General features: G+C 33.3%; 1 protein-coding gene across 4 annotated transcripts in view; it reads left to right on the top strand.

Moving 5' to 3' along the window:
• The window catches only part of tefu (Serine/threonine-protein kinase tefu), a 99,133-nt gene extending 82,608 nt beyond the window's left edge, over positions 1–16,525 (top strand). For 3 of the 4 annotated variants that reach the window (XM_069844034.1, XM_069844036.1, XM_069844033.1), the window contains 12 exons: positions 1,346–1,461; positions 2,616–2,760; positions 5,195–5,305; positions 6,173–6,279; positions 8,055–8,171; positions 9,036–9,182; positions 9,355–9,500; positions 10,983–11,089; positions 11,772–11,886; positions 13,588–13,757; positions 15,046–15,229; positions 16,324–16,525. In XM_069844034.1, the coding sequence (XP_069700135.1) occupies positions 1,346–1,461; positions 2,616–2,760; positions 5,195–5,305; positions 6,173–6,279; positions 8,055–8,171; positions 9,036–9,182; positions 9,355–9,500; positions 10,983–11,089; positions 11,772–11,886; positions 13,588–13,757; positions 15,046–15,227 (1,463 nt within the window). In that variant the 3' untranslated portion in view covers positions 15,228–15,229; positions 16,324–16,525. The remainder of the gene's footprint in view (positions 1–1,345; positions 1,462–2,615; positions 2,761–5,194; positions 5,306–6,172; positions 6,280–8,054; positions 8,172–9,035; positions 9,183–9,354; positions 9,501–10,982; positions 11,090–11,771; positions 11,887–13,587; positions 13,758–15,045; positions 15,230–16,323) is intronic. The other variant, XM_069844035.1, reaches the window with a different exon arrangement.
• Positions 16,526–17,066: the final 541 nt, after the last annotated feature.

Below are 17,066 nucleotides of genomic sequence, written 5' to 3'. Positions count from 1 at the left end.
GTCCGAGCTATCTCAAAATCAGGGGAAATATTACATAATCTTTTAGTATATATTCGAGAACTTGAAACCTTTTATCTTTTTTTTTCTGAAGTCCCAGCAAAATTCCCATACTTTCCATGCTAATATATTTCAGTTATACATTTTTCGTTTATATGTTTTTCTCACTTATATGACTGTATTTTAAACCTGACTGTGTTTTAAACCCCAAGAGGTACAAAACTTCATTTAAGCTCTCTAATTCAATTTTATTCGAAATTAGGTTTGCCATGAAAATGTAAGAACGCGAAAATATCGTATTTATGTCATCGAATATAATACGCGGTTTAATTAAAGACGCGCAATTGTTGAGAGTTGTATTAATCAAATCTCACAATAAAAGAAAAAAAAAATGTTATTAAGTCATTCTAGTAGTCAAAAATATTAGTCTTATTAGTGATTGTTGTCAAAAATGGACACGAAATTACAAATGAAAAGTGCGCGAAAGACGAGAAAACACGAACACGCAATGGCTGTTTCTGTCAGTTGTTTCCCCACTGTATCTCATAACATAAATAGAGCGTTAATTTTAATTTGTTCGAGTCTGAGTGTTTGAGTGCGAATATAATACACACCTCAGTTTTTAAGATGACATTTTGTAAAAAAAAAAAAAAAAGGTGCATATTATAATCACGTAAATACAGTACATTGTTAACATGTGGCTGGCTTTGAAATTCCTGGAAATTCGAAACTGCCCATTCTTGTTTCGGCACATGATAGCTTCAGTAAATCAGTTATGTGCCAGTGGAAGAATCAATTCAGAGAGGGAAGAGAAGTATGTGCAGAGGTAAGAAATGGAACATTTTAAACAAAGAGAATCCAAGTCCAAAGCTGTGACAGCACTGAATACAACTATCCTAACACCTCTCCAAACTGAAAATATTTTGACTAGACTCAACGTGATATGACGAGAAGGTTGCTGATTAGTTTTTGAATTCCAATGAGTGGAAGAAAGAGGAAGAGTATTTGTAATTGACTTTTTTTTTTTTTTTTTTTTTTTGTAAAATAATCACATGTTTTAATTGTTAATGCCATTTCAGTTATGCATTTTTCTCACTTATACGGTTTTTTCTTCAGACCCCCATAAAAACGTACAAATGAAGTTTTGCTGTAATATTAATAGCAAGTTCGAAACAGAATACTACAATTTTCTCTATAAAATACTATGCTATGAATACTGGAAATCAGAACTATTTATGTAGGTAATTCTCCAGTTACACCCAGTTGTTGCAATGAAAAAGTATGTCATGATAATAGACTTCATGTTTTTGTTTTACATACATGTAATCCAAAAATTCCTGTTATTTAGAGCGCTGTGCAGTGGAGCATCCTCACCACACTCTACCAGTAATCCTTGCACTTGCCAACTCGTACAGAGATCAAGAATTCACTGGTGGCAGTACACAAAATGAGAGGCCACCAGAGGTATGTTGCTGTAGCCTCAAGAATTTAATAGTTTTGCAGACATTAATATAAAGCCTCTTTGAAGAAGTTGCAAACATTAATATTTAAATTTTCTTTTTATTATAAACTATTGGAATGTTTGCTGCCAATTGTAAATACTTTTGAAGAGTCTGTAAGTATTAATATCTAAATTTATTTTTTATAAATTGATGAGTATTTGCTAGGAATTAGAAACGTCTTCGATAAATTTACAAATATTGATATTAAATTCTTTTTTGATCGAAAATTATCGGTATTACATTGTTTTGTAACAGTTAGAAATTCCCTTGAAAAATGTTCAAATTAATATTTAAATTTAAGGAAGATAACTTTATTGTTAAATCCTGAACATTAGATACACACATAGGCTATTGTTAAATCCTGAACATTAGATACACACATAGGCTATTTAAATATAATACAATATAAAATTGTTTGTTTATTCAGTCATATGACAAATCAATATTACTAAAACTAATGACACTTATTCATATATGTAGTCATTATGTTCTGTACAATGCAGATTACGAACGTTTTCGCCCTTCGGGCATCATCAGGCTCTGTGTATAATATCTCATTATTAGTCTCTGTAGTAAAATACAATGATAATTTAATGGAATGAACTGTTTAAAAATTAATATGTATAAAATAATGTACAGACTTATGTGCGTAACATTATTGTATTTTACTACAGAGACTAATAATGAGATATTATACACAGAGCCTGATAATGCCCGAAGGGCGAAAACGTTCGTAATCTGCATTGTACAGAACATAATGATTACATATATGAATAAGTGTCATTAGTTTTAGTAATATTGATTTGTCATATGACTGAATAAACAAACAATTTTATATTGTATTATAACATTGACAATCTGAATCATCACAATATGCTTTCTAAGTTATTTAAATATACTTTTTCTCAGGAATTATTACAGTGTTCACTAATAATTTTAAATCCCATTCGATAAAGTTGCATTGTCCCAATAATGTTGTGTTGGGAGAAATGATTTAAATATTTTACAGAATTTAAGTTTGCTATGGTCATATCCATTTCTTTATTGCAATGTAGATTTTACTTTATAGATATAGCTTAATTGATTTTACTACTGTTTTCATGTTTTTTTCTATAGCCACGAGTTTTGGGAGCTCAGCACATATTGCAGTGTTTGAAGAGCAACGAGAAATGCAAGGAAGTTCTTGTACAAATGGAGGTTGTGGCAACAGCGCTTATCAGTCTGGCATATGCTACTTATGATACAGAATCAAGAGCAAAGTGTAAGTTAATGAAAATTATTACTGTTTTAATTGTTACTATTTATTTGTTTTCTTCTGTAAAGGTTCTATATGTACAATGTATTCAGATCTGATATACGTACAGAAGTATACACAGTCAGTCTTACTAATAAACCGTGTATAGTTTTTATACTAGACTTATGCAGAGTTGAGACAGAAAACTTTACTAATAAACCATGCAGAAGCGATGGACGTATAAACAGCCTGTAACTATACAATGGGAATTGCTTTGCAGTAGTTATATACACGAAACCCCTTGTTTAAGCGTTGAATATAGAGAAAAAATGGCCACCCCTCTAACAGCTGTTCGTATCGACTGTCATTTTATGCTGATGGTTGCCTAGTAACCAAAGAAGAACAAACCAAAGAGCACAGAATAATTAGAATAATATTACTGTAGCTTGCACTCTTTGACCAAAATATAGTATGGTAATCGATTAGAGCCAGTTGTACTATCAATACTTAACATGCCACACTAGAGCGCTCTACCGGATGCAATAAAGAACCTCAGATATTCTCTTTCGTAACGAAGTAATGACGAAACTATGACGTAGCTGTGTAACAGTTGTACTGTTATACGCGACGTATGTAGTGATTATTAGTAAGGAATTTACACACAACGTATAAATGAGCTACTCATTGTATAAATATAAGACAGTTAAACGTCTGTATATAGAGTTTTTATTAGTAAGACCATATATTAAATTTTTATTTAGAAAATAAGAACACGTTCTTTTGTTAAATTTCATTAATGGTGACTCTTTTCGCTAAACTATATGTTTTTTTATTAAAACTTCTTTGTGTCTTGATGTACTGGTATGAATGTTTACAAATTTTTATAAATATTTTAGTGGAGTATAATCAGTTAGGATATCATTTGTTGCACATTATGTTTTTATGTTCTTATATTAATAACATGAATAATAACAAGTTTTGCTATTGATATAAAAACATGCAAAATCACGAATTAAAGCTTGAAATCTCAATTCTCGTCTTGTCACACTCATGATTGTCTCTTACCCTTTTATATTTCAGAACATGGATAGGCCTAATTCTTTGTTAATTTACTAAATGTATTTATTTAATTTATATTTTATTTATTTATTCAGGCAATTAATATAATTAATCTGTTTTTTATTTCTTGTATCAAATTGTTCCTTTATATACTCAATGTCCGGAGCAAACACTACGAATAAGAAAGTTCTATAACTCAGTAACTAATACATTTACTCTATCTAAATGCTGTTTGCTGCAGGGGACAGAGGAACTCGTCAAGTTTTTTTATGGTGGGACACTGTAATTCATTCATTATTCCAGTAGACTTCCAATTGTTAAGTTTTATTTTAGCAACACTGTTATATCACCCATTATTGCTGACATTTTCATATTTATGTGTTCACTTATTTAGTCAAAATGGCATTCATGGTGCAACAAAAAGTTGAACGTTGTTATTGGCTTGCGGAATTTAAGTACCAGACCATAGAAGTTTATTTATTAATTCATTTATAGTATGCTCACTTCTTATCCAGGACTATGAACTTTCGTGGATGGCGCCTGCTATTTATCATCATACAGTGTTGCTTAGTCTCCTCAGAAGAATTCCATGTAATTACTTGTAAAAGGCCATAAAGCTGAATAACAGTGAGAATGAAACTATTATCAAATAACAAGCAATAGCATTATTAAGTGTTCGCGTAGGCTTCCGCGGCTGGCGTACATGGTGTGTGGATAAGCTTCAGGGCTTCTACCGCGTTGTCTTGGTGTTATTGGCTGATGTTTCGACTGCTGTGTTGTGGCCATCTTAAGAGCAGTTGTTGGATAAGGAACTATTTCCTTATCCAACAACTGCTCTGAAGATGGCCATAACACAGCGGTCGAAACGTCAGCCAATAACACCAAGACAACGCGGTAGAAGCCCTGAAGCTTATCCACACACCAATAGCATTATTAATTTGATTTCATTATATTGTTCTTCTTTCTGTAATATTTTACTTAATTGTTTTGTCAGTCCTCTGGCATAATGCCAGTCTTCATATCTAATTATTTTCTTCAGATTTGAGTCACCAAAATAGCTCAGGCAGTAGCACATTTGCCTGCTCATCTAGAGTTGCTCTCAGGTACGGGTTCGATTCTTGCATGATTCTGGTTAGACTTTTTCCGAGGTTTTTCCCAACCGTAAGAGGAAACTTGGGTAATCTATGGTGAATCCTCGGCCTCATTTCACCAAATACCATCTCGCTATCACTAATTCCATCAATGCCAAATAACCCAGTAGTTGATACAGCGTTGTTAAATAAGCAAAAAAAAAAACACACAGATTTAAGGGAGATTTTATGTCAGAACTTTTAATCCAATTTTTTTTACAGATGCTGCGAGTTTTTACACACAAAAAATAATTAAGTTCTCTTAATTGCAGCATTCCCTATCCAGAGGGCAATCCTGAAGCAGCTGAGAGGGAGTGAATTAGTACTTGTCCCTACGATGACAATACCTGTGAGAAATAATGGCGAATATAATGATATTGTTGGTATGTTCTATAGAAATTCTCTCTTACCTTACAATAATCTTTAGAGTTAGATTTTAGACACTTTTGGGGAAAAGACTCCGTAATTTTTTCGATAGTTTCTAATTTTTAGGGGGTCCTCTTCTTTCTTTCTTTCTTTCTCTTTTTTCCTTCTTTTTTCTTTCTCTCTTTCTGTTTCAGATTAAATTAGACTTCCATTATATTAATGTTATCATGTGATATATAAGATTTTTAGTGGTAATTGTTGTTACATCTGTTTCATTGGTTACTGATGCACGGGAAATTGGAATTCAATTAATTTTTTTAACTTGCGAATTCCTGATTGATGTTCTGCTATTTTATGTGGTGTACGTATTTGTTACCACACCTCACTTGATTACCAGGACCTTTTTCCTGGTAACAGTAATGTAGACAGTGTCCTGTTACCACATAGCATTACTTGTTATCCAGTTTATCAGCTTCTGGTAAGATGTCGGAAAATTGACCTGCTCCAAAGGAGGTAATGTGTTACCTCTTGAACAAGTTTGGAGGTGTTTCTAAGTGTAGAGAAAAATGAAGCATGATGAATTGACGGCTGAGAGTAACGAGTGTGAGTCAGGTGCCCAAGTGTACAAAGATCATGATGAACCTTGTTACAACAAAATAGGTAATAACTGTCTGTAACGAGGTTAAGGAACAAGTGTAGACGCAACTTTACATGATTATTAGAGAGTTTGGTTGTGTGTTAACAAGTCAAATTATATGTAATAGGCTTTGTCAAATCTGGCAACCTTTTCATAAGGGAAGCTTAATTAATTTATTATTATATAATCTGCAAGCATATTTATTATTGGCTACCTGTTTTAAACAAAGAGTCTTATCTTGTTACAGGTATTCATAGATATGTTGAGAATTTCACTCTCGTTGGTGGCGTGAATGCACCCAAGAAAATAGCATGTATTGGCACAGATGGAGTTGAAAGACCTCAACTTGTTAAGGTAATACAGTACATTCTGCTACTTCAGTTTTTGTATTATTATTATTATTATTATTATTATTATTATTATTATTATTATTATTATTACTACTACTATTATTACTACTACTGTCACTACTACCATTACTACTGTGCACTACCACTATTCTACTGCTACTACTACCTACTACAATTATTACCTCCACCACCACAATGATATTGTAGATATTAATAACAACTCCCCTTAACATTAAAAGCTGCCAAGTAAGACAAAGTACTAATACTATACATAGGATTAAAAAAAAAGAGAGGAAATATAACGTAAGGAATAAAAAATGGAAACAGAGAAAGTTGACAATAACAGTTTTTTTACATAAGAATTTAAACATCAATAGAGAACATTGACAGGTTTTTTTTAATAGAGTTCAGAACTTATGTAGGTGGTTTCTTAGAGGGGCTAATGATCCATGCAAAGTCGTTAGAATGGTTTCCTTAATTGGCTCTTTTTTTCAGACCAGAGCAAGACCAAACTTTGGAAAACTAATGAGGAATCCAAATGGGGAGAAGGGGGGATGAGAAACTCGATTATGAGGAAAAAACCAGACCAAAAATGTAAAACTGGTATTATAGGTTATATTGTATGTATGTATTTATTAGCCGTCAGAATACAAGAATTCATGGCATCATCAGATAACAATTACATGTTAATACAATAGTATAATAGTAATGTAAACAAATACAGTAGTAATGACAACAATTATAATTACAACATAATAATAATCACTTTCTAACATTGTATATTTTATTATAATTACAATCTTGGCAGTTGACTTATGACCAGCGTGCTTCTACCAGGTACATGAAGAGGAAGGTAAGGAGCAGTAAACTGGGAAAACAACAGCAATCAATAACAGTATATAAAATAGAGAATGTTACATTTCCTATTCAAGATTTAAATTTATGTACTCGTTTATGCTCAGTGGCATGTGCTTCAACAGTATATTTTTTACCGATTTATTGAAAATTTTTTGGGTACACTTCCTGATATGTAAGGGGAGCTTGTTGTATAATTTACAACCATTATGAGATATACTGTTAAGACTTCTGGTAAGCCTGTGGTATTTCAAATGCATATTACTGGAACTTCTAGTGTTGTAGTCATGGTATTCAGAGTTTTGTATAAACTGTTTTGCATTCTGATGGATGTAACAGACTGTTTCTAGTACGTAGATACAGGGGACAGGTAGTATATTGAGCTCTTTAAAAATGCCCTTGCTCTCAGTCCATATTGGAACTTGTTTCATGATTTTTATTATTCTCTTCTGTAATTTTAGTATCTGTAAGGATTTTGATGATGAGCCCCAAATGATTATGCCATATGCAATAACTGAGTGTACATAACCATAGTATATTGACAATAGAAGCTTCAGGGGCGATATTTTAGTTAAGATACGAAAGACATAACATAATCTGGACAATTTTTCATTCAAGAATTGTACATGATATTCCCATTAGATATTAGTTATGATATTAGTACATCCATCAAATAAACCTTACATTATTTCATCGTTAATTTTACTTACCTGTTAGATCATAACATGAACAATATAAAAGCTGAAGATACCAAAGTAGATTCCATTCTCTAGTAAATACAAGACTATTTTCTCCACCAGTGACAAATACAATTAGAAAGTGCACTAAAATAGTTCCTGCAAACCTGGGTATAATTTTAAGTGTGTAATTCTTGCTGACAGTACGAATTTCGGTATAATCATTCTGTAACAATTTTTCATGCAGGGAAAAGACGATCTTCGACAAGATGCAGTGATGCAGCAGGTTTTTACTATTTTGAATACTCTTCTGAAAAATAATAAGGAGACTAAGAAGAGGAAACTTCTCATCCGGACGTACAAAGTACGTGGACTTGAATATGATTATAATTTGTTATATCTGCAATTATTAAAATAGCCTTTTATAGAGTGTTTTGATAATTGAAGAGGTTGTGTCTCATATCATTCTGGAACTATGATGAAAGTGTGATTGGACATTATTTCAAAAATAACAATTTTTCGTATATACTAACTTGCCTTTCTTTATTATTATTGAACCACTAATAAAATTCTTGAGTTCTGTTTTGACACTTTCAGTTTCTAACAGTGTTAGCGATATTTTATTTTCAGTTACATTTCTCTGATAAGAATATAAAAATTTGTAAAAAGTCTGTTAATAATTTTGTGTACACCATTTTAAAATATTATTTATTTTGCAAATCTGGCTTTCAGGTGTAGCTCCCCATGAAGTAAACTTGAAGCCAAAGGCCCTGGAATTGATACCTGGCCCCGGAACAATTTTTCCCTTGAAATTATTATTTATTTTCATTATTGTATTTATTAATTTTATTTATACTTAATTCCTTAATTATTTATTTATACAGTTATATATATTTATTTGTCAATTTTTCATTCATTCATTTTTCCATTTATTAATTTTTTCCTAATCAGAGGTGACGTCCTTGAATTTTATTCTTTTATTGTTCACCATGGACAAATTCCTCATGAATTTGTCTCCAGATTAACATAATTTTATACGAATCTACACTTACGCCAGTCAGTAAGGAGTGTGCCACTAAAAATCTTTCCCAATACCATCTTTGTTCTTCACAAATTCCCTTTCAGGATGAGAACAAGAGTCTCTTTTTGGAAAAACATTAGCTATTCAATTACTATAAGTGCTTTTATCTTTCATGTTATTTCTTTGCATCATCTTAAATTCGCACAGGTGGTGCCTTTATCTCAGAGAAGTGGGATTCTTGAGTGGTGCCAGAATACAGAGCCCATGGCTAACATTACACTGGCACAAAATGGCACTCATCGAAGGTACTATCCACAGGACAATACACCGCAGACATGCAGAAAAAGCATGATAGTAAGTAAAACTGGATATTGTTCTCACTGAATACTGGTTATCATGGCAATATAACATGCAGTGAAAGTCACGAACTAGACATTTGGGTTGTAGCGCTTGTAGGTTTGAGCCCTTAATGTCTCGAAGCTGCTAATTGTTATTGTCCCTATAGTCACTGAAATAAATGTTACAGGAAGTGGCAGGTGCAACAATTGACGTAAAATTGAAGACTTACAAAGCAATCTGTGAACGGTTTCATCCAGCTTTCCGCTTCTTTTTCTTGGAGAATTTCCCAACTCCTGGAGTTTGGTTTGAACGGAGATTAGCCTATATTCACAGGTAAAATTGAAAATTTCGAAGGAGAATGACTTCATTGTTAAATCAAGAGCACATACATACATACATACATACACATACATACATTTTCTTATTAGACAGAAAATAATAATAATAATAATAATAATAATAATAATAATATCGGTAATAATTTTATTTGTTTATTTATTGATATTTATTTGCTGAACAACAGCCATTGGCCAATAAAAATCAGCACAGTGATACAATTAATACAATAAAATGAATAACAATGTTATATAATTTTGACAGTAACAACAAAATGAAGGAGATGGATTACAGTGGTTAATTTACAATCAATAATAATAATAATAATAATAATAATAATAATAATAATAATAATAATAATAATAATCATGACGATGACAATAAGAGTAACAATAACAATAACTGTTTGCCCAATGGCAGGACCCTAAACTTGTTCTTATTTACCCCAACTCTATGAGCAGCTCATAGATGTTGCTAGTGGCAAGAAGCATAGACACTTAGTTCAGCAGAGACTATGCAGAGTGCACCAGGGGCACTGGGTCAAAATCAACATAGTGGCTCATTGCTGAGCTCTTGGCTTATGAGCCAGGAAGCTCAGGTTCAAATCCTGCTTTACCCTGAATTTATAACTTTTGTTGAACAAGACCGGTTTCCCAGTGACATCACAACAATTCTCTGTCTGATGATTTGATGATTGCTTCAAGTTCAGGGTATTCTGTAGTTCAGTGGTTCCCAAATGTTTTGAAGATGCAACCGACTTTTGGGCGAGACATTTGTTTGCAACCGCTCCCCTCTCCTCACTGCATACCAGTTCTTAACATACATTCGAAAAATACAAATCCCAGTAACATCGAAAACATCGATAAGTTTGCTCAAAACCGTGTGGATAAATTTAATATTCTCTCATACATTATTCTTGAGTGTAAAATTAAGAACCTTACAATTATAGTAAGTTTCTTTGTAAATGGTTTATTTTACTGTGGTTTATCAACTGCTGTAGTTACCTAGAATCTGAATGATATGTAGGTGATAATGCCAGTGAAATGAGTCCAGGGTCCAGCACGAAAGTTGCCTGGCATTTCCTCTTGATGTTACTGTGTTCAGATTGATTATAATCATGATTATCTGAGTAAACATTTTGTTAGAATTGGTTCATCAATTTCTCCAAATTGCTTTTTATGCACTATAGAAGAAGGTATGGCTATGGAACACTTGGTCAGCTTTGAATCCCTCAAGACTTTCGTAAACCTTATCCCAAATATTGGAACTAAGAAAGAAGATGACTTTAGTGTTAAATTCTGAGCATTACACACACGCACACACACACACACACACACACACACACACACACACACACACACACACACACACACACACACACACACTTTCTCTCTTTAAAGTAGGCCTAGTTTTATGAATTTCTGTTTTCTTAAAATGTGATTTCCTTAATTAAGAAATTATATTATTTTTCTATTACAGCGTTGCCACATCATCAATGATTGGTTACATCTTGGGTCTTGGTGATCGACATCCTGTAAATATTTTAATTGACAAATCAACAGCAGAAGTGATTCATATTGACTTCGGTAAGATCTTTTAATAATTCGCTTTTGTACTGTACTTTTGTTAACTAGTTACTCGTCATTTCCTGCACTTTCCTTAAAAAAATCCTTTCATTTATAAACAGTAGAACCCTGTTTATCTGAACTTTGGTCAGCCGAAACCTGGGTTAACCAAACTTTCTTTTTTTTTTGTGGGGGAGGAGGATAGAGGGTCATACATAAGATACCTACTATACTCATTCTTTATTTTTTTATAAGGTTTGAGGATGTTAATTTCTTTACTTGTACAATTCAGCATACTGTAATGTAGTGGAAGGTTTGAAAAGAATTCTCTCTCATTCTTAAAGAGTGTTGACATGTGACAATGCTTTAGTGGCGCTATTGTCAACCTGCGAAATGCTTGCATTTGCTTCACATACACACAGCAAACATAAATCAGAAGTAACAGTGTGGATTCTTTACCTGTAGTTCGAAGCATTACACGTAGGATATTTTAGAAGTGTGCAAGTGTGTGTTCTGGGTAAAGTACATTTTTTATTAAAATGTCGAGTAAACTGAAATGAGTAGTGAGTACAGTTTAAGAGAACTTGAGGCTGTGAGGAGCTTAATTTACCCCTACTTGATAATACTGCAGATGACAGTTACAAACAATTCTAATTGGTATTTATTTATTTAATCTCATTTGAAAATGTTCATCTGCTTGTAGGTATAGCATTTGAACAGGGCCAGATATTGCCGACTCCAGAGACAGTGCCATTCAGATTGACAAGAGACCTTGAAGATGGTATGGGCGTGTCTGGGATAGAAGGAGTTTTCAGACGGTAATCAAGAATTTCTTTTCTATTCCTCAGTTCAGATACAACTACTTCATTTTCGTGGGAGCATCATGTATATGCATTTGAAATAGTAATATGCGTTACAAGAGCAGTATGTTGAAGTTTTCATGTTTGAGGAAAAGCGAAACGTAGTTGAGCTTTTTTAATTTCCGAGAATTGAAAGAAAACATACCGCTCGTGTATCATACATTATTTTGTGCAAAGATCGTTTATTACATACCTGAAAGAGGAATTTCTAATTAGTTGCAATGAAATCTCCATCTTGGTTTCTGTTCAATGACGGCAAATTTGTAAAACAAAAATATCTATCTTCAACATTGTTGCTTTAAAATGTTTTCTGTGTTTACTATACTCCAGCAAGCCGTGATATACGACTGTCTTTTTTTTTCCCCCAGTCCATAAATGCGAACTTAAAACAAACAGTAACGTTATGTAATGATTTATTTTTCATTTTAATATTTTAACAATATTATTTATATAACATATTGCAGTAATAACATTGGCATCTGGAATCGTGTTGATTTTTTCACGTCTTCCTTAATGTTACTTGCATCACGAATCCAGTAACTTTAGTGGAGTTGTGGAGTTTACTTAATTTTGCAAATATTTAAAAACAATAATTAACAGTGCAATTTAGGTGAAATTGCAGTGGTAAGTTTCCAATTTATAATTATTACTATATTGAACGTCTCTAAAAATAATATGTTAGAAGCCTAAAGCAGTAAAATCAATATGTCACTTAAGCGGTAAGAAGAGGGAAATTGTTATGTGTGTTAGGTTGGGAATACTGAATGTGAAATTTTAGACTTACCGCGGATTGGTTTTGTGTGGAAACCAAGCAAATACGCACGATCTCACACAAAATATCTTGCATATCTCTTAATCTGTTTTTGCAGCACATGGATGATGAACTAAGACTTTGACTTCATTTGTTAGATTTTTTTATGGATTGTTTGGTTATGGAGTTTCTAAAATTGAGGTTATCGAATTTCTGTATTATTCAATTTTGCTCCACATTTATTTGCCATTTCTAACTGCTCAAAAACAGAAAAAACCCGAAATTTTTTCAAAATGTTTAATCCAAAATTATTGTATTTTGGTTTGGGAGTTTTTAAGTTCAATTTTTATTATTATGCGACTATTGTTGTTGGCTGACACGACTATAAAGGAAATAGCTTCTTTTTCAGATCTGCTATTCAGTAAATATAAATAAAAAAATATATATACAACACATTTAATATTCAAACAGTAGCCATTAATATAGGAACTTGAGGTCAATTCAATACAGACTCATTCAATAAAAAATGCTGATACTTCATATGATAGAATAGAACATTCAGTTATGCATCATCATTGTCGTCATGGTGATTACTACATGATCTTAAACATAATAATCATCATAGTTGTGGTCGTCAAAATTATGCTACTACTACTTTTTAACATTATCTCGTTGTCGTCATCCTGTAGGCTTCCTTGGCCTGTTCTAGTTCCTAAATTGTACATGACATGGGTTTTGATGAGCATGAAGTTAAGAAACTGATAAATATCGTTATGTTGTTTGTTATGTGGAAGTAAAATTTGTACTTTATAGCATATAACTAAAATACAGAATGTAACACAAATTTTACAAAATAACAGGCCATTTGTACTTATAAAATCCATACCTTGTTTCTTCCTTTCTTCTAGGTGTTGCGAAAAAACCATGTCAGTGCTAAGACAGAACCAAGAAACAATTTTAACGATCTTAGAAGTTCTCTTATATGACCCTCTGTATGCTTGGACCATCTCCCCAGCAAAAGCATACACCATCCAACAGCAAGAACACAAGGCAGACATTGAATACAGTGACCCTGAAGGTGAGTGTTCGATAGTTGAGCTTATTTCCCAAATTTACATGAGTGTGAGAATCAACCCATTCTTTCAGTTTATATTATTTTAAAAATAGTGTTATTACAGTCAACTTAGAAGTGTAGTGGTAATCATAAGATTTAATATATAGTACTTCGTAGTATTTATGTAATTAGTTCTTTGTGTCTTGAAGAGATGAAATGGCAGCTCACAGCGAACATAAGCTCAAGTGTTTTGTTCCATAAGCCCATTGTAATTTTGAGATAGGCATCTGAGATTTTAATGGTATTAAATAGTGAAAAACAATTCGTAGAAACTGTAGTAATCAAAGATGATATTCGAATTACATTATAAAGAAAATGTGTCATCATATGAACTCTGCCCTGTGTTCATAATTTTGTTTTGTGTCCATTGTAATAGGCATTTTAATGTACGAATATGACATATATGTCTATGATTAAGTAAACATTAAAGTTGGTGTGTGAATAAGCTTCAGGGCTTCTACCACATTGTCTTGGTGTTGGTGGCTGACATTTCGACCGCTGTGTTGTGGTCATCTTCAGAGCAGTTGTTGGAACTGCTCTGAAGATGACCACAACACAGCAGTTGAAACGTCAGCCACCAACACCAAGACAACGCGGTAGAAGCCCTGAAACTTATCCACACATCATGTACACCAGCCGCAGAAGCCTACGCAAACATTAAAGTTGATTACATATGATATAAAAATGTTACATTATTATCATCACTCTTCTATTAATATGATATTTTTTTCTCATCTCCTTGATATACTGCCAAACTGATACCAGTACATTGTTCTTGCTATAAAGTTTTTTAATGCCAAACTTCTAATACAAAAAGAATATAATACAATACTAATGTTAGGAATTATTATTTTACAAGGTACAAATAATGTGGGGGGAAACTCAGAACAATTGAAGGGTTCAGAACCATAGTGGGCCAAGCGCCATTTATTAAAAACGGAGAAAGCAAGGGCTAAAGTTAAGTGAACACCATAGTTTAATGAAGATTGATATATCATTTAGTTTTGATGTGTATACTTTATATTACTTGCTATATGTTTCTATTGAATTATGCTAATAACTTCATTTTAACCCTTGTTTTCTACAGTTTTAGTAAATGGCACTTGGCTCACTATGGTTCTGAACCCTTCAATTCGGGACTTGAAAACCACAGTAAAGATAGGCAAAATACAGGCAGTTCAAATAATAGGATGATGGTAATAATATGAGAAGTATGATCATGTGGGATGCATTAGTTCGTGTTTCTTCACAGCCAATGTAGGAGAAGTGAACAGAATGGCTGAAAGAGCACTGGTAAGGCTTCGACAGAAACTGCAAGGGACAGAGGAAGGGACAGCAGCAAGTGTGGGTGGACAGGTGAATCGTCTACTGCAGCAAGCTCGGGATCCAGGAAATCTGAGTCGACTCTTTCATGGTTGGCAGCCGTATGCTTGAAGGTGGGTCAGCTACGCTTATTTTTCTAAGTTATCCACTTTGGTATAACACTTGCGCTATGGCACTATGTTATGTTGTAGTCTGATGAATTCAGGAGATAATCGAAACTCTCTACTGTGTAACACCAACTCAGTGTCTCTGGCTGGAATGTGGCGACTGTCTACTAATGAGACAAGGACAGAGCTATGTTGCTTATGCTACTACCAAAGTTGAAAACATTGCTCAACTTTAGTTTTTCCTTAACCTACTTCTCTAAATTGACATTGTTCATTTGAACATGGTAGTCACCAGTACAAGTAGGCCTAACTGCATTATAGATACAGCATTTTATATGAAACCATTGCTACTGCCTGCATGAATGATTATTATGTTTTTGACATTCACGTCCATATGAATGCTGATATCACTACTTCTAGTCGATGTTTTCTGAAAGTCAAATTATTGCCGTCCAAGTAAACCAGTTTACAACAAAATTCCCGTTAGTGCCGAATTTGTACTAAATATTTGTGTCGCCAATTCAAAATATCAAATCTCTTTAGTAACACTTTTCGTTGACTTTGACACTTATTCCATTTAAATCCCATCCTCTTCATTAAAGTTTGGAGAGATGACCTATCCCATGGAAAGTGTATTTTCTGTCGAATAATGAGCAACAATTTCGGCACAGTTGGAACCTTCTCTTGTAAGTACAGATGTCGTGTACAGTATAGTCCTGCGAATGACCCATTGATCCCAGTCATCTACTTGCATTGTCGTATGACATACATTTATCTCCAGGAATCGACAGGAGTTAGGAAAATTTCCTTCTCGTAATTTACTGCAAACTCAGTTTTCTCCAATCTCTCCTATTTTCTATCTTCCTCTTTGTCTCCTCATATGATCCATATATCTTAATGTCGTCTATCATCTGGTATCTTCTTCTGCTCCGAACTCTTCTCCTGTTCACCATTCCTTCCAGTAGGCAGTTTCTTCTCAGCCAGTGACCCAACCAATTTCTTTTCCTCTTTCTGATCAGTGATTTATCAAAGAAAATTGAATTAGTACGTGATATTCTATTATTGCTTCAGGATGTGATATTAAACTTTTTTTTTTCTAGGTGCAGTTGTGATATCTTTGAATGAAACCGTCACTTTCACTCGAATATGTGCGTCTACATCGCAAGCTTGGTCTACTCGGAATCTTATCATCGATATCTGCAGTAAAATGAAATGATATTAATTTTATTATTATAAACAGATGGATGATTCAGTTCAACTGTTTCTATTTTGTATTAAAAAAACTTTTTGCTGCAGAAGTAATTTTGTTTCATTATTTCTTTTTGAACCTGCAACTTTTGTCATCTCTGTATTCTAACTTGGGACTAACTGGTGTAGTCCTTGCGGATTAACTGTAGCATAAAAAGAGGCAGTTGAGTAGTTTAATATCAAAGACGGACATCTGTCGTCTCCATAGTTTTGATCTAGAGGCAATTTTTTATTGCATAGTGTTCTTTGTAATATTTAACACAATTTATTTTATAAATGTAGTGTTAGAGTTTGCATATGGTTTCACTATAACTGGAAAGGGCTTGAAAAATTGTATAAAAATCCACAGCTATCTAAATTTCGATCTGAGGTCAGATGTCTGCCTTTGATATTAAGCTACTCAGTTGTCTGATGACACATATGGCACAGTGCGTGTGTGTCTGGAATACAAATGAGTTCCTATCTGCACATGCGTGATGTGAATATAAACTTTTTCACTGCTTAGGCCATCAGAGTAATGGCGGACAAATTCATTACATATCCTTGCGTTGACTGTCACTCCGATGCGCGGGTGACGCAATAGAATTTCAAATGT

Source organism: Periplaneta americana, chromosome 13, assembly GCF_040183065.1.
Source record: "Periplaneta americana isolate PAMFEO1 chromosome 13, P.americana_PAMFEO1_priV1, whole genome shotgun sequence".
In the NCBI taxonomy this organism is placed as follows: domain Eukaryota; kingdom Metazoa; phylum Arthropoda; class Insecta; order Blattodea; family Blattidae; genus Periplaneta; species Periplaneta americana.
The sequence above is the reverse complement of the archived record's forward strand: the minus strand, read 5'-3'. Positions and strand labels throughout refer to the sequence as shown.